A 21233-nucleotide genomic window follows, 5' to 3' on the forward strand; every position below is an offset into this window, starting at 1 on the left:
TGGAACATTCTCAAGAATAGACCATATGTTGGGAAACAAGGCATGCTTATATAAAGTTAAGAAGATTGAAAGCATAACAAGCATCTTTTCAGACCACAATGCCATGAAGTTAGAAATCAACTACAAGGAAAAAACTGGGAAAGTGACAAAGCTGTGGAGACTCACCAACATGCTACTAATAACCAATGGATCATTGATGAAATTAAAGCAGAAATCAAAGCGTATCTGGAGACAAATGAAAATGAAAATACACCACACCAACTCATATGGGATACAGCAAAAGAGGTCCTGAGAGGCAAACTCATAGTAATACAGGCCCACCTTAACAAACAACAAAAAGCCCAAATAAGCAACCTCAAACTACGCCTAAAAGAAATAGAAAAAGAACAAACAAAGTCTAAAGTCAGCAGAAGGAGGGAAATAATACAAATTAGAGCAGAAATAAATGAAACTGAAATTAAAAAACGTAGAAAAGGGGCCAGCCCGGTGGCGCAAGCGGTTAAGTGCGCACGTTCCGCTGCGGCGGCCCGGGGTTCGCCAGTTCGGATCCCGGGTGCGCACCGACGCACCGCTTGTTAAGCCATGCTGTGGCGGCGTCCCATATAAAGTAGAGGAAGATGGGCATGGATGTTAGCCCAGGGCCAGTCTTCCTCAGCAAAAAGAGGAGGATTGGCATTGGATGTTAGCTCAGGGCTGGTCCTCCTCACAAAAAAAACAAAAAAACAAAAAAAAAAAAACGTAGAAAGGATCAATCAAAGAGCTGGTTCTTTGAGAAGATAAAGAAAACTGACACAGGGCCAGCCCCGTGGCTTAGCGGTTAAGTGCGCGCACTCTGCTGCTGGCAGCCCAGGTTCGGATCCCGGGCGCGCACCGATGCACCGCTTCTCCGGCCATGCTGAGGCCGCGTCCCACATACAGCAACTAGAAGGATGTGCAGCTATGACATACAACAATCTACTGGGGCTTTGGAGGGAAAAAATAAATAAACAAAATCTTAAAAAAAAGAAAACTGACACATCCTTAGCCAGATTCACCAAAAAAAAAAATACAGAAGGCTCAATTAAATAAAATTAGAAGTGAACAAGGAGAAATTACAAAAGATACCACAGAAATACAAAAGATTATGAGAATACTATGAAAAACTATATGCCAACATAGTGGACAATCTAGAAGAAATGGATCAATTCTTAGACTCATACGACCTCCCAAAACTGAATCAAGAAGAAACAGAGAACCTGAATAGACCAATCACAAGTAAAGAGATTGAAACAGTAATCAAAAACCGCCCAAAAAATAAAAGTCCAGGACCAGCTGGCTTCTCTGGAGAATTTTACCAAACACTCAAAGAAGATTTAATAGCAATCCTTCTCAAACTATTCCAAAAAATAGAGGAAGATGGAACACTTCCCAACACATTCTACGAGGCCAACATCACCCTGATACCAAAGCCAGGCAAAGACAATACTAAGAAGGAAAACTACAGACCAATGTCTCTGATGAACATAGACGCAAAAATCCTCAACAAAATATTGGCAATCTAAATACAGCAATACATTAAAAAGATCATACACCATGATTAAGTGGGATTTACACCAGGGACATGGGATGGTTCAACATCCACAAATCAATCGATGTGATACACCACATTAACAAAACAAGGAATAAAAACCATATGATCATCTCAATAGACGCAGAGAAGGCATTTGACAAGATACAACATCCATTTATGATAAAAACTCTCAACAAAATGGGTATAGAAGGAAAGTACCTTAACATAATAAAGGCCATATATGACAAACCCACAGCCAACATCATACTAAAAGGGGAAAATCTGAAAGCAATCCCTTTGAAAACAGGAAGAAGACAAGGGGGCCTACTTTCACCACTCTTATTCAACAGAGTACTGGAGGTTCTGGCCAGAGCAGTTAGACAAGAAAAAGGAATAAAAGGAATACGAATAAGCAATGAAGAAGTGAAACTCTTGCTGTTTGCAGTTGACATGATTCTACATATAGGAAACCCTGAAGAATCCACTGGAAAACTATTAGAAATAATCAACAACTACAGCAAAGTTGCAGGGTACAAAATCAACTTACAAAAGTCAGTTGCATTTCTATATACCACCAACAAACTAACGGAAAAGAGAATTCAAAAAGACAATCCCATTTACAATTGCAACAAAAAGAATACAATATCTAGGAATAAATTTAACCAAGGAAGTGAAAAACCTACACAATGAAAACTATACGACATTATTGAGCGAAATCAGTGATGACATAAAGAAATCTAAAAATATTCCGTGCACTTGGATTAGAAGAATAAACATAGTTAAAATGTCCATACTACCTTAAGTAATCTACAGATTCAATGCAATCCCAATCAGAATCCCAAGGACATTCTTCACAGAAACATAACAAAGAATCCTAAAACTTATATGGGGCAACAAAAGACCCCGAATAGCTAACGCAATCCTGAGAAAAAAGAACAAAGCTGGAAGCCTCACAATCCCTGACTTCAATACATACTACAAAGCTATAATAATCAAAACAGCATGGTACTGGTACAAAAACAGACAAACAGATCAATGGAACAGAACTGAAAGCCCAAAAATAAAACCTCACATCTATGGGCAGCTAATCTTTGACAATGGAGCTAAGAACATACAATGCAGAAAGGAAAGGCTCTTCAATAAATGGTGCTGGGAAAACTGAACAGCCACATGCAAAAGAATGAAAGTAGACCACCTTCTTTCGTCATACACAAAAATTAAATCAAAATGGATCAAAGACCTGATGGTGAGACCTGAAACTATAAAACTCCTGGAGGAAAATATAGGTAGTAAGCTATTTGTCATCGGCTATAAAGGGATCTTTTCGAATTCCATGTCTACTCAGACAAGGGAAACAAAAGAAAAGACAAACAAGTGGGACTTCATCAGATTAAAGAGCTTCTACAAGGCAAATGAAACCAGGATCAAAATGAATAGGCAACCCACCAGCTGGGAAAAAATATTTGCAAACCATATATCCGATGAGAGATTAATCTCCATAACACATAAAGAACTTGTGCAACTGAACAACAAGAAAACAAACAATCCGATCAAAAAATGGGCAGAAGAAATGAACAGACAATTCTCTAAAGAAGATATACAGATGGCCAATAGGCACATGAAAACATGCTCAACATCACTAATCAGGGAAATGTAAATCAAAACCACATTAAGATATCACGTTACACCCGTCAGAATGGCTATAATCACCAAGACAAAAAAGAACATGCAGGAGAGGCTGTGGAGAAATGGAAACCCTAATTCACTGCTGGTGGGAATGCAAACTGGCACAGCCTCTATGGAAAATAGCACAGAGATTCCTCAAAAAATTAAAAATAGAAATACCGTATGATCCAGCTATCCCACTACTGGTTATCTACCCAACGAACCTGAAATCAACAATCCAAAGAGGCTCATGCACCCCTATGTTCACTGCAGCATTATTCACCACAGCCAAGACATGGAAATAACCCAAATGTCCCTCGACTGATGATTGGATAAAGAAGATGTGGTATATATATGTGGAATACTACTCAGCCATAAAAAAAGACAAAATCATCCCATTTGCAAGAATGTGGATGGACCTGGAGGTTATTATGTTAAGCAAAATAAGCCAGAAAAATAAAGATAAACACTGCATGAGTTCACTCATATGTGGAAGATAAACCAACACACAGACAGATAGAACCGTCTGGTGGTTACCAGGGGCAAGGGGGTGGGGGGTGGGCACAAAGGGTGGAGGGATGCATTTATATGGTAACTGACAAACAATGATGCACAACAAAAATTTCACAATAAAAAAAAATTTGTATTGTTTTAAGTTTGTGATAATTTGTTACCACAACCATAGAAAACAAATATAAGAGAATAACATGAAATGTAAATTCTTCTTTTTCCTTCCCCTCCCAGGGACAAGTCTCAAGCTTTTTACTGCTTGATGCTCGATATAATGAAGAAGAAAAAATTTAAAAGCTAACATTTGACACCTCACACTCATTAGGATGGTTACTATCAAAACAACAACAATAACAACAACAAATAAGTGTTGACAAGGATGTAGAGAAATTGGAACCCTTGTGCACTGTAGGTGGGAATGTAAAATGGTGCAGCCACTATGGAAAATAGTATGGTACTACCTCAAAAATTAAAAATAGAAATACCATATGATCCAGCAATTGCGCTTCTGGGTAAAATGGAGATTTGAACAGATATTTGCACATCCATGTTCAAAGCAGCTTATTCACAATAGCCAAAAGGTGGAAGCAACCCAAGTGTCTCTGAAGAGAAACATGGATAAACAAAATGACGATATATACATAAAATGGAGTTTTAGCCTTAAAAAGGAAAGAAATTCTGACACATGCTATAACATGATCAACCTTGAGGACATTATGCTAAGTGAAATAAGCCAGTCACAAAAATACAAATACTATAAGATTCTACTCATACGAGGTATCTAGAGTAGTCAAACTTATGCAAACAGAAAGTAGAGTGTTGGTTACCAGAGGCGGCAGGAGGTGGGGGCAGAGAGAAAATGGAGAGTTATTGTTGACCACAGAGTTTCAGCTTTGTAAGATGAAAAGGTTCTACAGGTTGGTTGTATAACAATGTGAATATATTTAACACTACTGGACTGTACACTTAAAAATGGTTAAAATGGTAAATTTTCTTATTATGTGTATTTTACAATTTTTAAGAAAAGCTAACACTTGAAAAAAGAGAAAATAGAAACATACGGATTTTTCCAACTATGTCCAAGCAACTTTCCCTCAATCCTTCATAGGCTAACTATCACTTCACTAGGTGCGAATCCTATACTTGTCGTTGCAATTAAAAAAATAAATCCAGAGCAATTAGGCAGGAAAAACAAATAAGAGGCATCCAAACTGGAAAGGAAGAAGTAAAACTGTCACTATTTGCAGATGACATGATATTTATACAGAAAACCCTATTGACTCCACCAAAAAACTGTTAGAACTAATAAACAAATTAAAAGTTTCAGGATACAAAATCAATATGAAAAAATCTGTTACACTTCTATAAACTAATAATAAACTTTCAGGAAGAGAAATTAAGAAGACAATCCCATTTACAACTGCATCAAAAAGAATAAAATACCCAGAAATAAATTTAACCAAGGAAGTGAAAGACCTGTACACTCAAAACTGTAAGGATTAATGAAATAAATTTACAAAAACATGACTAAATGGAAAGATATTCCACGCTCGTGGACTGGAAGAATTAATATTGTTAAAAAGTCCATTCTTCCCAAAGAAATCTACAGATTCAATGTCATCCCTATCAAAATTCCAATGGCATTTTTCACAAAAATAGAAAAAACGATACTAAAATTTATATGGAACCACAAAAGACCCCAAACAGCCAAAGCAACCTTGAGAAAGAAGAACAAAGCTGGAGGCATCACGCGCCATGATTTCAAACTAAAGCTATACTAATCAAAACGCATGGAGGAATGATTTCAGCATCGTGGCAGAGTGAGTTGCTTCCTTTGTCTCTCCAACCTAAGTTACAACTAGACGATAGACGACATTCATTAACCAACAGAGGATTCCCTACAAAGCACAACGGGACGTCTGAGAGATCCCCGCAGCCATATATCTGAAGATGGAGGGACTAGATCCCCAGAAAGCAGTGGAACAAGGTGAGTGGACCCCTCTTCCTCCCCGATAACAGCAATCTAGGTTACGGGATCTCACACAGCAACTGGCGCGACTGTAGGAGGAGATGGGGGCAGCTCGGCCTAAGTGTGAGTGATAGCCCGGCCCATGTGAGCGCCCACCATGCCGCGGTGGCCCAGCCCACGGGAACGCTTCCCACCAAGTGGCACAGGTCAGCTGCCACGAAGGATGTAGGAGCTGCCACCCAGTGCAGCAGCTCAGCCGAGCCACCATGAGTGCAGAGCCGGCCCATTGCGCACAACAAAGCACCCCTCCACTCCCACCGAGTGCATCAGCTTGGATGATCCTCTGCTGAGTGCAGTGGTCCCACACGAGAGCAATCCACCAGTGGAGCAGAGCCCCCATCTGCGTGTGTGTGTGTGACCTGATAAGTGTCTGCGGTGAGCGTGCAAACACAGATCAGCCCTACTGGCACAACTCCCAGCAGATGGGATCAGAAAACACAGCTCCTCTTGCCCTAACAATGGTAAGCGGAATCTGCGAGCTGATACTACCACAAATACACTGGCAAAGGATCAATTCATCAAACACCGAGAAGAACTACATTAACCATTCAGAACAGAAGAAAAATGACAAGTTTCCAGAAACCAATCCTAAAGTCACAGAAATTTACAATCTAAATGACAAGAATTCAAAATAGTCATCTTAAAAAAACTCAATGAATCACAAGAAAACTCAAAAAAACAGTTCAATGACCTCAGGAATAAAATTAATGAGCAGAAGGAATACTTCACCAAAGAGATTGAAGCTCTTAAAAAAAAAAACAAACAGAAATCCTGGATACGAAGAACACAATGAATGAGATAAAATTTAATCTAGAACCCATAAAAAATAGAGTAGACGTTATGGAGGACAGAATTAGTGATTCAGAGGATAGAAATATAGAAATGCTTCAGATGGAGGAGGAGAGAGAACTGAGACTTAAAAAATGAAGAAATCCTTCCAAAAATATCCGACTCAATTAGGAAAAGCAACATAAGGATTAAAGGTATTCCACAGGGAGAAATGAGAGAGAAAGGAGCAGAGAGTTTGTTCAAAGAAGCAATAGCTGAGAACTTTCCAAACCTGGGGAAGAAATTGGACTTACAAGTACATGAAAACAATAGAACTCCTAATTACATCAAAGCAAAAAGACCTTCTCCAAGGCATATAACAGTAAAACTGGCAAAAGTCAAGGACGAAGAAAAAATGTTAAGGGCAGCAAAGCAGAAGAAAAAAAACCCTATCAGGCTTTCAGCAGATTTCTCAGCAGAAACCTTACAGGCTACGAGAAGAATGGAATGATACATTCAAAATACTGAAAGATAAAAACTTTCAGCCAAGAATACTCTAGCCAGTGAAACTATCATTCAAATACGATGGAGAAATAAAAGCTTTCCCAGATAAACAAAAGCTGAGGGAGTTCATCACCACTACACCTGCCTTACAAGAAATGGTGAAAGGAGCCCTTCCATCTGAAACTAAAAAGCAAGGGTTTACAGAACCTTGAGCTGGAGATAAACAGACAGATAGAAACAGAAAATTGCAGCTCTAAATCAGAATAGGTTAGTAAACACTTAATTATAACATAAAAGACAAAGGGAAGGAAAGTATCAAAAATAACTATAAATGCTTCAAGTTAGTCACAAACCCATGACACAGAAAAGAACAATCTGTGACAACAGTAACTCAGAAGAAGAGAAAAGGGATGGAACCTGCTTAGGCTAATGGAGATAAGAGGCTATCAGAAAATGGACTATCTCATCTATGAGATCTTTTATACAAACCTCACGGTAACCACTAAACAAAAAATCAGAGCAGAGCCACAAATCATAAATAAAGAGAAGACTGAGAAAACCATCACAGAAAACCACCAAACTGAAATGGCAGTCAGAAATACAAGGGAAAAGAAACTATGGAAATATAGAACCAGAAAACAAAGAGATAAAATGGCAGTATTAAGCCCTCATAAGTCAATAATCACTCTAAATTTAAATGGATTAAATTCTCAAGTCAAAAGAAACAGAGTGGCTGGATGGACTAAAAAACAAGACCCAACAATATGCTGCCTCCAGAAAACACATCTCAGCTCTAAAGACAACATGCTCAGAGTGAAGGGACGGCAGACCATACTCCAAGCAAATGGCAAGCAAATGACAGCAGGTGTTGCCATACTTATATCAGACAAAGCAGACTTCAAGATAAAAAAAACAATAAGAGACAAAGAGGGGCACTATATAATGATAAAAGGGACATTCCACCAACAGGACATAACTCTTATGAGTATATATGCACCTAACACAGAAGCACCTAAACATATAAAGCCACCATGAAAAGACCTAAGGGAGAAATTAACAGCAACACAATAATAGTAGGGGACCTCAACACCCCACTTACATCAATAGATAGATCATCCAGACAGAAAGTCAACAAGGAAACAGTGGTCTTAAATGAAACACTAGACCAGATGGGCTTGATACATACACATAGAACATTCCATCCAAAAAGAGCAGAATACACATTCTTCTCAAGTGTACACGGAACATTCTCAAAGACAGACCATATGTTGGGAAACAAAGCAAGCCTCAATAAATTTAAGAAGACTGAAATCGTATCAAGCACCTTTTCTGACCACAATGCTATGAAACTAGAAATCAACTGCGAGAAAAAGGCTGGGAAAGTCACAAATATGTGGAGACTAAACAACATGCTACTGAACAACCACTGGATCAGTGATGAAATCAAAGGAGAAATAAAAAAATACCTGTAGACAAATGAAAATGAAAATACAATATATCAACTCTTATGGGATGGAGCAGAAGTAGCGCTAAGAGGGAAATTTATAGCAATAAAGGCCTGCCTCAACAAACAAGAAAAATCTCAAGTATTCTTAAACTACACCTAACAGAACTGGAAAAGAAGAACAAACAAACTCAAAAGTCAGCAGAAGGAGAGAAATAATAAAAATTAGAGCAGAAATAACTGAAATAGAAACTAAAAAAACAAAAGAAAGGACCAATGAAACTAAGAATTGGTTCTTTGAGAAGACAAACAAAAGTGACAAACCCTTAGACAGACTCACTAAGAAAAAAAGAGAGAAGGCTCAAATAAATAAAATTAGAAATGAAAGAGGGGAAATTACAATGAATACCACAGAAATACAAATGATTATAAGAGAATACTATGAAAAACTATATGCCAACAAAATGGACAACCTAGAAGAAACAGACAAATTCTTGGACTCATACAACCTCTCAAAACTGAATCAAGAAGAAATACAGAATCTGAACATAGTAATCACAAATAAAGAGATTGAAACAGTAATCAAAAATTTCCCAAACAAACAGAAGTCCAGGACCAGAATGCTTCTCTGGAGAAGTCTACCAAACATTCAAAGAAGATTTAATACCCATCCTTCTCAGACTATTCCAAAAAATTGAAGAAGATGGAACACTTCCTAACTCATTCTATCAGGCCAACATTACCCTAAAACTAAAACCAGACAAGGACAAAACAGAGAAGGAAAATGACAGGCCAATATCGCTGATGAACATAGACATAAAACTCCTCAACAAAACACTGGCAAACCAAATACAGCAATACGTTACAAGGATCAAATACCATGATCAAGTAGGATTGATACCAGGGATGCAGGGATAGTTCAACATTTGCAAATCAATTAATGTGATATACTACATTAACAAAATGAGGAATAAAAACCACATGATCATCTCAATAGATGCAGAGAAAGCATTTGACAAGATACAACATCCATTTATGATAAAAACTCTCAAACTGGGTATAGAAGCAAAGTACCTTAACATAATAAAGGCCACTTATGACAAACCCACAGCCAATATCATACTCACTGGGGAAAACCCGAAAGCTATCTTGCTGAGAATAGGAAAAAGAGAGGGGTGTCCACTCTTGCCACTCCTATTCACCACAGTACTGGATGTTTTGGCCAGAGCAATTAGGCAAGAAAAAGAAATAAAAGGTAACCAAATTGAAAAGGAAGAAGTGAAACTCTCGCTGTTTGCGGATGACATGATTCCATATATAGAAAACCCTAAAGAATCCACCAGAAAACTTAGAAATAATTAACAACTACAACAAAGTTGCAGGGTACAAAATCAACTTACAAAAATCTGTTGCATTTCTATACACTAATAACAAACCAGCAGAAAGAGAAGTCAAGAATACAAAACCATTTACAATCGCAACAAAAATAATAAAATATCTAGGAATTCACTTAACCAAGGAGGTGAAAGATCTTTACAATAAAAACTATTAAGACATTATTGAAAGAAATCGAAGAAGACATAAAGAAAAGGAAATATATTCCATGCTCATGGATTGGAAGAATAAATACAGGTAAAATGTCCATACTACCTAAAGCAATCTACAGATTCAATGCAATCCCAATCAGAATCCCAATGACATTCTTCACAGAAATAGAACAAAGAATCCTAAAATGTATATGAAATGACAAAAGACCCCGAATAGCCAAAGCAATTCTGAGAAAAAACAACAAAGCTGGAGGCATCACAATGTCTGACTTCAAAATATAATACAAAGCTATAGCAATCAAAACAGTATGGTACTGGCACAAAAACAGACACACAGATCAATGGAACAGAATTGAAAGCCCAGAAATAAAACCACACATCTACAGACAGCTAATCTTCGACAAAGGAGCCAAGAACATACAATGGAGAAAGTTAAGTCTCTTCAATAAATGGTATTGGGAAAACTGGATAGCCACATGCAGAAGAATATACCTGGACCAACGATCTTACACCACACACAAAAATCAACTCAAAATGGATTAACAACTTGAACATAAAACCTGAAACCATAAAACTCACAGAAGAAAATATAGGCATTAAGCTCCCTGACATTGGTATAGGCAATGATTTTTTTGCATTTGACACCAAAAGCAAAAATAAACAAATGGGACTATATCAAACTAAAAAGCTAGTGCACAGGAAAGGAAACCATCAACAAAATGAAAAGGCAACCAATCTAGTGAATGGCAGAAAATATTTGGAAATCGCATATCTGATAAGGGGTTAATATCCAAAATACAGAAAGAACTCATATAACTCAAGAGCAAAAAAACAAAAAAATCTAATAAAAAATAGGCAGAGGATGGGAATAAACATTTTGCAAAGACACACAGATGGTCAGCAGATACATGAAAATGTACTCAAGGTCACTAATCAGGGAAACGCAAATCAAAATCACAATGAGATACCATCTCACATCTGTTAGAATGGCTATTACCAAAAAAACAAGAATTAACAAGTGTTGGTGAGGATGTGGAGAAAAGGGAACCTTGTTCACTGTTAGTGGGAAAGGTGTAGCCACTCTGAAAACAGCATGGGGGTTCCTCAACAAATTAAAAGCAGAACTACTGTATGATCCAGCAATTCCACTTCTGGGTACTTTTCTGAGGAAAAAGAAATAACTAAGTTGAAAAGATATATGCGTCCCCATGGTCACTGCAGCATTATTTACAATAGCCAAGATACAGAAACAACCTAAATGTTCTCTTCATTGATGGATGAACGAAAAGAAAATGCATACATACACAAACGCATGCACGCAAAATAGAATATTGTTCAGCCATAAAAAAGAATGAATTCTTGCCATTTGCGACAACATGGATGGACCTGGAGGGCATTATGCTAAGTGAAATAAGTTAGACAGAAAAAGACAAATACTGTATGATCTCACTAGTATGCATAATCTTAAAAAAAAAAAAAAGGCAAACACACCAAGCTTATTATGAATATAGAGAACAAATCGATGGTTGCGTGAGGTGGTGGGGGGGCACAAAATGAATGAAAGGGGTTAAAAGGTACCAACTTCCAGTTATAAAATAAAGAAGTAAAAAAAGAAAGGAAAAAATACAGAAGTCCATTTCTTATTTTGTTTTTCTATATTATGTGACTAGAGTTCTCTCTCAAACACAATCTTGTAAAACTGAACATTTTAAAGAAAATCTGTGTTCATTATATTAATCCCATGGCATTAGTTTCATTGACCCATACAAAGAAACATGACAATTGTCCCATTAAATGAATACAACCCGGTACTTTGTCAGTTAATAATGCCAGAGGATTTATGTGGCAGTTCATTCACAACTGCTCTCCGCGATATCTACTTTCTCTCTGACCCCAAGTATAAAAACTTTCAGTATGCCTCCAAATTCTAATATTCCAAAGTTAAAGAGCAAGTCCAAGGTTACCTACGCAAACTGAAAAAGATGTCAAACCTCCTTAGTTTTAATAGTTCCCTATCAAAGAATGGTAACGTTCAGTTTTTTCTCAAGAACGCTTCCAATCCCTTTCCCTCTGGATACCTAATGTTCAAGAGTTCCTTGTTATCTACAGTATTCATTATCTAAGACTCTGCAGTTCTAGGTTACATAGAGAAGCAAGAGTTACAAATAAATGTACTCATTAATAAAACGATCACTGATAAAATAGGTTTCCCATCCCAACCACTCCTACTCTCAAATTAAAATGAATCTCTTTGCCCACTCATCATGCCATAAGTCTCTTGCTGGCTGTAGATTCGTTAACATCTGACAATATAATCCAAACACAATGCAAATCAATTGCAAATTAAACTACATTAGCAAAATACGCAAGATTTCATAAAGTTAATGAAAATGTGTTTGAAAACTGCTTGGAATCATATTAACAGTCTTGAACAACTAAAAGTTATATCAGTTAATAACTAAAAAAGAAAATCAACAAAGATGACACTAGATTCAAAAGACTTTTTTGAACATCAAAGGATTAAGAAAGGTTCTTGGAAACTGAAGAAACTCAAACATTTTTGCAAAAATGACCTTCATTATAATTATGTCGCAAAAGTGAAAAATGATAGCATTTGCCTTATATTCTGATTTCAGAACCCAGATATAGAAGATACAAGTCCCCTTTAAAAATCTGGTCCCAAATTAGACATAATTTAACGGTCTATCTTCCACTTATTCACTATCTGGAATATAGGAACAAAATAATAAAAGTATTCTACTCATTCATAAAAAAGTCCTAAAAATAAAATTCACATTCCAAGTTGTGGAAGAGGCATCAAATTCCTGATGTAGGTACCAATTACCAACTGCACTGGCAAGAGAGAGCTCAAAAGAACTAGAAAAATCTATTTGCAAAAAAGAGAAAACACTTTCATAAAGTTAGAACAACACTATTGTCATTTTGCATTACAAGGACACAATAAAAGCCAAACTGATGAACTATATTGACCTATTCTCCTGTAGGCAATCTACAAAAGTTTTCACCAAGGTGCTGAACAACTGACTCACTGCAGAGCTGGATTTCATCTCATCAATAGAACATGCAAGCTTTCAATCGGGATTCTCTATAAAAGGCAACCTTTGTGATAAATGAACCACCAGAGAAGATTCTAATAAAACTTACCATTGTGTATTGCATTCAGCAACTCTGAGAAAGCTTTTAAGTAAGGAAAAAAGGGACTTCAGGTTAAGATCATTCTCAAACACACAAAAGAAATACATAGCGATAGAGTGAAACAGTATAATAAAATCTTAGTAAGTCCATCATGTATCATTGCTTGAATCATTAAAACTGCAAGCGTAGCTCAGTTTTTACATGGTATAAATTTCCAAATACTGTATTTCATTTGCCAATATATTACCTACTAAATGTAAGTAATATGTTAGGTATGTTGTCATAATGACGACATATTTCCTTAGTAATGAATATATATGTATAATCACTTTTAAGAAGACGTTTAGTAGTCTAACTATGTAATGTCTTTCTTGCTAAAAGTGAGTATATATAGGATGCAATTCTATATAGGTAAATCCACCTTTGGTCACACTCTACAATATTTACTGTAAAGAAAACCTCCTTTTATCATCTAACCCAATCAAACATTCTCATTTCCTAGACTTCAGTATAATAGTCTCAACATATGTAGAGGTCTCATCAAGAAAGCTACCTAATGCCAATATACAAATATTGAAAAATTATATTAACATTAAGATTAGTGGAAACCAAAATACTGAAACTATTACTTCATTGGAAAACAGAAGTCACAATTCTGCAATGGAAGCACCATATTAAAAGGCCAACAATAATTAAAATTTGGTCACAATTTGATTGTAATAATGGATCCTAAACACAGGACAAAGCACCAAGATATCTTTGTAGGAGAAAGAAATCTATTCAAGTAAGAACCAACTGCATTTTGGAAAATTAAAATTTAGAGGTTCAGAGGTGGCATAATATACTAGAAAAAGCACTAAAGTAGGAGTCAAAAAGCCTGGGTTACCAACCCAGTTCGACAACTTACTAGTTGTTGGACAAGCTCCATCATGCCGATACTGCATGGAAATTTCTGTTGGGAGGGAGGAGAAAGGAAATCAGCAAAGAAGTTGCCAGTGACTCAGGGTAGAAAAAGAAACAGGCCAGAAAAACAGGAAAACATTCACCTAAAACTCTAGCTGAGGAGGGCAAATACAACTGCAGGAACAGAAATTATAAGCCAGTAATCGCGACTTGAGGAGTAGGAGGACCAAACATGATGGAATTCTCACAAACCTTAACAGGATTGTGTGGGAATGTATGTGTGTGCAAAGAATAAGGAAAAGACATAAGAGCTTAAAAATGAATCTGCATAACAAGTGTGGAAGAATAAATGGATTCACTAACAAGAGGGAGTCTAGTTAGGCAACTATAGTGATAAACAAATGTGTTTTATATAATTCATTAGTTGAGAACAGTTTATCAAAAACATTTGAATGCCGTGGTCAGTTAGAAATCGCAATTTAAGTATGAAAATTATTTAGTTTATATCTGAGCAGAAATCCATTATGACTTAAGTAACAGTACAAAACTTATTAAACTAAATTCAGCTTACTTTCTTGCACCGTTTATTTTTGATGATGATAATGAATGAATAAGCCATTACTCTTACTCTTACTCCACTCAAATGAGAACAAGCAGAGGGTGACATGAGGCAATAAAACACTGCTAAAAGCAAAAGCTGTGCAGAAAATGGGAAATAAATTTCTATACCACATTCTAACGGAAAAAATAATTGATGAAACCAGGACTAAGGCTGTGACTCAAAGGACCTGACCTGCTAATCCTGGAAACAACTGGTATTCCCTTATGGGTAACAGTGTCTACCAAATTTTTTTTAAGGAGGGATATCTAGTAATTCTCTGGATATTACTTAACCAAAAACATGACCTAAAGGAACCATATGCACAACAGAGCCTTCCAGGCAACCATGAGTCACACATCTACCCACATATGTACCTCAGAAGTTGAGTCTAATCACGGGCCCACTCTGAATAACTTGAAATAAGAAGAAAGACAAAGCAACATAGAGCAAGCCAGCACTCACTTTCAATCACTATAATGTTAAAGAACTTCACATTAGATACTGTTAAAAAATCAAACATTTAGACCAGTTTGGTATAAGTCCTTTCCAGATGACACAGAAAATGAGACATGGTGGAAGAATTTGCCACCTTAATGCTTCATTAACAAACCCAATACAAGTGAGATTTAAAAAGGGAGTGAGTGCTACAAAAGAGATTGACATAGTACATTACAGAGAAATGGGAGCTGTTTCGAATGGTACTGATAAATAATCAAAAGGCACTCATAATAGCAGAAGGATTTTCTCAATGGGGAAAAAAATTGGAATATGGCTATCCTGGTCTTGGTTTGATTACTTTTATAGAAAGACAGCCATGGTATAGGGCCAGCAAATTTTCAAATCATCAAAGAACAAAACAAAATCAGGAGATTTTCCAAGAAAGCAAATTCTAAGGTATGCCCTGGTCTTAGCAGCATCCAATATCCTATACAATTTTCATTTATGACGCAATATGATCAATGTATATAAAACCATGAATCTGAATCATTAAGGTAAGTTTGAATTATGCTCAGTAAATGTACCTACTCGTTGGTCTACAACAGGGTATTAGTAACTCTACTCTTGTGAGTTAACTGGATTAATATTTGTATATTTATGATTCCCTTATTTGTTTACAGAATGAGTCTATTCCTAACTAAAATATTTACCAGGGAAAGACTTCTCAGTTTCATTTTACCAACCTAAGTAGATACGACATAAGTAGGGATATCTTTAACAAGAACCCTTTCATAGTTATATGGGCTCAAGTTAAACTTTCATAACCTTCATATTTCAGTAGAAACTAGAATAAACTTCTCTTGAAGTGATCTATTCATATTAATAACTCATCTCCAAAAAATCTTAAAGACTTTAAGACGAAATACGTAGGATCGCAACCAAAGGAGTGCCCTTCCAGAATCTCCTTTTGTAGTATTTATCACCACTGAAGAATTCCATCACTGAAATAGATTTCAAGTATCTTAACTTAGAAAGGTATGGCAGCATTATATTAAGGAACTGGAGACTAAGATTTTAAAAAACAAGGAAGTGTATACTTTGAAAGGACACAGTATGTCCAAAGAAAAGAAATTAATGCTAAACCATAAACTTCTTATCATTTAATAAATACGAGATTTTTCTCAGAGAAAATAACAAGATGTTAATTTTTATGAAAAAAATGTTATCTTTTACTTTAGTAAATCATAAACTCTCATAATGTGGTTGAGATAGATAGGAAAAAGGAAAAGGACAAATACAGCATGTCACCTCTTTCAATGTTATACTACTAATTTCCAATGTTTCCATAGACTGGCTGCCTACTTATTAAGATCTCAAAAGAATATACGTAGAAAGAATTCACTCAAAAGCTTAACATAATCTATAAAATCCTACAATCCAAACGCTTGATCAGACAAGGAGTTTACAGGTGTTTTCTGGGTTTCTATTCTGACTGGATCTGGGGCTCCCAGAATAAATATCTTGTCACGTACACTCGACTATAATTTGAACATGTCGTGAGAGAAATTTTTTTTTTGTGTGTGAGGAAGATTGGCCCTGAGCTAACATCTGTGCCTATCTTCCTCTACTTTATAGGGGACGCCACCTCAGCATGGCTTGACAAGTGGTGTGTCGGTCCGGGCCTGGGATCCGAACCTGTGAACCCCGGGCCGCTGAAGTGGAGTGCACGAACTTAAACCGCTACGCCACCAGACCAGGCCCAAGAGAATTTTGATTACTGTTAAATTGATGCTTCTGACTAACAATTTTAAGAGAATCACACCACAAATACCTGATTCTACTTCTGATTTATGTCCTAGTTGTGGTAAAACAGGAGAAATAATAACAGCAACAACAATAATAACAGCTGTCCTGCCTATTTCACAAGGTTGTTCCAAGGATCAAATGAGATAGTAATTAGAGTTCTTTAGAAACTGTTAGGTGCTCTCAAATATAAGATATTACCATTACTATAAGCTGACAGAAGCAATATTTTTTATTCTGCTAATGATATATTTTTTTTAATAGTAAGTTGCCAGAACTAAGTTCAGGATGCTAATTCTAGGAGAAAGACCACTAGCCTGTAAGTCTGATTTCTTCAGCCTGGCATTCAATTCTCCATAAACCCATCCCGCCCTATTTAATCAACACTACCTCCAACTATCCCACAAACACAAGCTTCTTGTTTCTACTAGGCTTATCCCTCAAACATACCTTCACTTTCTTTTCTGATAATATTGCTGACCTTTTTCTGCCTACTCCAAAGTACAATTCAAATTCCATCTTTTCCATGGTCTTTTCCAACTTAATTATACATACTAAACTTGCCTCTAATACGACATGAAAAGCTTTACAAGTAAAGAATTTCACTTGCGACCTGGCTATAAACACTTGGAAGGCAAGTACAAAATCACAAAGAATACTACTAATCACAGGATACATTCTCAGTGATTATTAATAGTATTCACTCACTGTTTAATACTAGTATTTGTTATGTTCAAAGCACTGTGCTGGCAGTGAGGAGACAGCGGTGAACATGACACAGTCCTCCCTCATGGAGCTAGGATTACAGTGCACCGTATAGTCTAACACCACAGCCAACAGGGGCTTATGGAGGTAACCTTCATCGTTACTAAATTATCAACCTGTCATTAAACCAAATGAATCTTTTTAAGAGGGCATCCTAGAAAACAGTTCTTGATAACGTAGTAAACAGTATACATTTTCTCCTTCCTACTTATTTATATAAAGTTTCCTGCTTTTACAATTACTAAATGATTTCTCAATCTAAAATTAGTCCAAAGGAAAAATTAACATTTTCATACTAGAAGGAGATACTATTGTTGCAAGTTAAATTACTGGCTCAAATTTTCTCATCCATATTGTTGCTTAAAGTATGACTGACATTATACTAATGTGGTTTTAGACCTTCATCAGCAAATATCCCTTGAATTTTATAAGTAAATGTCTCTGGAATTAAGGAAGATACATAGCTCTACCACTTAGAGCTGTGAGAATTCTGTTTCTTTTTTTATATAATGAATAATAATACTTGATGCTTGTCAAGTTCTTGAGACAGTGTGTAGCACACACTAAGTTTCAACAGCAGTTAACAATTCTCATGGTAAGAAGGTATAAATCCTAAATATTCATGGCACTTAGCCAGCTTCTTCTAGGTAAGAACAGACTTTTTTTCTTTTTTTGGAAGATTCGCCCTGAGCTAACATCTGTTGCCAATCTTCCTCTTTCTGTATGTGAGCCGCCACCACAGCATGGCCACTGACAGAGGACTGCTGTAGGTCCGCTCCCAGGCACCGAACCCAGGCCACTGAAGGGGAGCACACTGAACTTAATCACTAGGCCACCAGGGCTGGCCCCAAAATAGACTTTTTAGTACTAAGTTTATCACTAAGAGAGTGCTTTCATCTAGTCATAAAACTTTTATTAAAATGTATAAAATTAAAGAATATATTATCTCAAATAGTTTTAAGTAACTAATCTTATTCCATAATTAAAGCTTTAACTTTAACAAGACATATACAATCTTCAAATTTCTACACATAAGTTTAAGAAAAAAAATCCTGGCAAGTCTAAATTGAAGTTATTTATTTTCGTGAAATAATAGTATTTATGGGAATTTCTCCCTAAATTTGTTTACCTAATGCTGAGGTAAAAGGGATATAAATTCATATTTTTCCGCCACAGATGTACCACAAACATCGCCCTCTGAAAATGATCATTCTGTGAAGAACACTATTCCCCGGGGCCAGCCCAGTGGCGCAAGCAGTTAAGAGCGCGCACCCCGCTGTGGTGGCCCAGGGTTCGCCGGTTCGGATCCCGGTGTGCACACCGACACACCACTTGTCAAGCCATGCTGCGGCAGTGTCCCATATAAAGTGGAGCAAGATGGGCACGGATGTTAGCCCAGGGCCAGTCTTCCTCAGCAAAAAAAGAGGAGGATTGGCAGATGTTAGCACAGGGCTGATCTCTTCACACACACACAAAAAAGAACACTATTTCCCACGCCTAAATTCTTTCTAAATCTGTAACAGGTAGGGAAATCTTTTCAGGGATGTAAATCAATATTTTAATTCCATTAATTTGAGGATGTGTGTTTCAAATGGCATCCAAATGCAATTTCTGAAATTCAGCAATTTTTAGACTATGCTTCCATGTATAGGAAATCAGTGAGGATCTCTTTTCACAAAAGCAAATTTAGGATTAATTTTCTCAGCAAGTCACTCATCTGATTACTGTGCCTCTTGCTAAAAATGAATATGAACTCAATTTTTTTCTGAGTAAATTTGTCTAAATTTACTTTTTGTGACTAGGGGCTATGGCTAATAGCTAAACCCTTCTGGTCTCAAAGGAAACATATAAATAAAATGTATATTCAAGTGTGCAATATATTTAAAATCTTTTCAATGAACTTATTCCTCACTACAATTTATATTTTTTTCCCCTCTAAAACAGTGGTTCTCAATCAAAGGAGATTTTGGCACCGCCGGGGACATTTTCTGATTATTACCATGCGGCAGGGGGGTGGAGGGTGTCCTTCGGTGCTTTTGGCATCTAGTGGGTAGAGGCTGGGGATCCTGATAAACATTCTACAATGCACAGGACACTGCACAACAAAGAATTATCCCAACCAAAATGTCAACAGTGCTGAGACTGAGAAGGCCTGCTCTAAAACCATCCTTAATGCTTCTAATGAAACAATCCTTCCATAATTTCCACTCATTTCTCAAAAAAAAACTTGCCAAACAGGTCCACCATAGGCACTGAAGCTAACTATGAGAAATAGAAAGAGGAAGAAATCCCTGGCTGTGTGATATTGGGCAACTTATTTTACCTGTCTACACCTCAGTTTTACCAGCTGTAAAATGGGGGCATTAATAGCCCTTACTTCATAAAACTGTTGTGAGGATTAAACAAGATAACAAATATAAAGCACTTAACAGACCCTGGCACAAAACAAATGGTAGTCATAGTTACTATTTTTCACATCTGACCTTTACACATGTTCTTTTCTCCCTTAGAATGGTCTTTGTTACGTTTACTTACTGAAATTAATATCTGCACAACTATAAAGACAATCCAAAATTCTATATTTATAAAATATACATGAACATTCTTCATTTAAATTTTATTTATTATTTTTCCATACCATTTCCTATCTCCCCCACCAACTAACAGAACTGATAAAATCCATAATAGTTTATTTTAGCCAAAATCTTATCATTTTTCCATGAGAAATCTAAAATCAAAAGAGGGGTGAGGTTTACAATCAACACTTATTTAAAATCATTTACCTCAAATTCAAGATGCTATTTAAAAGATAAATGTTGACATTTGGCTAATATGCAAACTATTAAGTTTGTCTAAAAACATGCATTTTAAAATTTTTAAAAAGTGAAAATAACATTCATAATACAAAGTACAGGTTAAAGAAGCATCCCAACAGTATGAATAACAACATATATAAATTCATTCATACTATAATAAAGACAATGGTAAAAAAATGTTGAACATACTTGAAAACAAAAAGAATATAAATCATTTCAGACATATCCTGAAATAAAATGTGATTGTTAAAGTCCATAAACTTAAATCATTTACCACTGATTGAAAAATATCCCAAATAGGAGTAATTCAAGTAGAATTTGTGCAAGGAATAGTTGAGAAAATGAAGACTCTACTGAAGTTCAGAGAAAGGAAGCTTAAAAACAAATACCAATCAAAAACACAGTATAAAAACTCTCAGATATTAAATGTGAATTCTGAGTTGGTTTTAAAAATACTGTGCAAGTGAAGTAAAAATAAAAATGGGAAATTCTAAGTGTTTCATAAGAAATGAATGACCAACAACCTATGTAGCTTATATTTAGTCAAGTAACATCAGATTAGTGCCAAACATCTTTTCCAAACACTAAATTGTCTTTCTAAGATCACAATACATTTTTTTCATTAAGACAATTAAATGTCACTTAGTAACTCAAAGTATTATCATAACAATAGTTTAAAATGAATTTACTTTTTGGGGTAAAGGAAGAGTGGCGGTGGTGGAAGCAAGGGAGAAA

At 36.2% G+C, this 21233-nt stretch overlaps 1 protein-coding gene across 14 annotated transcripts in view; it reads right to left on the reverse strand.

Annotated features, from left to right (window-relative positions):
• MLLT10 (MLLT10 histone lysine methyltransferase DOT1L cofactor) overlaps positions 1-21233 on the reverse strand; it is a 271785-nt gene that overhangs the window by 61633 nt on the left and 188919 nt on the right. For 11 of the 14 annotated variants that reach the window (XR_015549345.1, XM_087420756.1, XM_087420757.1 and 8 more), the window contains 2 exons: positions 14080-14124; positions 13182-13214 (listed from right to left, as the gene is read on the reverse strand). The exons of 1 other annotated variant lie outside the window; for it this stretch is intronic. Coding sequence is in view for 12 of the 13 variants with exons in the window: in XM_087420756.1 (XP_087276882.1) it covers positions 13182-13214; positions 14080-14124 (78 nt within the window). In the remaining variant the exon portion in view is untranslated. The remainder of the gene's footprint in view (positions 1-13181; positions 13215-14079; positions 14125-21233) is intronic. 2 more of the 14 variants (XM_014783634.2, XM_014783637.2) reach the window with 1 other exon arrangement.

Source organism: Ceratotherium simum, chromosome 32, assembly GCF_057802395.1.
Source record: "Ceratotherium simum simum isolate JZ-2026a chromosome 32, ASM5780239v1, whole genome shotgun sequence".
Lineage (NCBI taxonomy): Eukaryota > Metazoa > Chordata > Mammalia > Perissodactyla > Rhinocerotidae > Ceratotherium > Ceratotherium simum.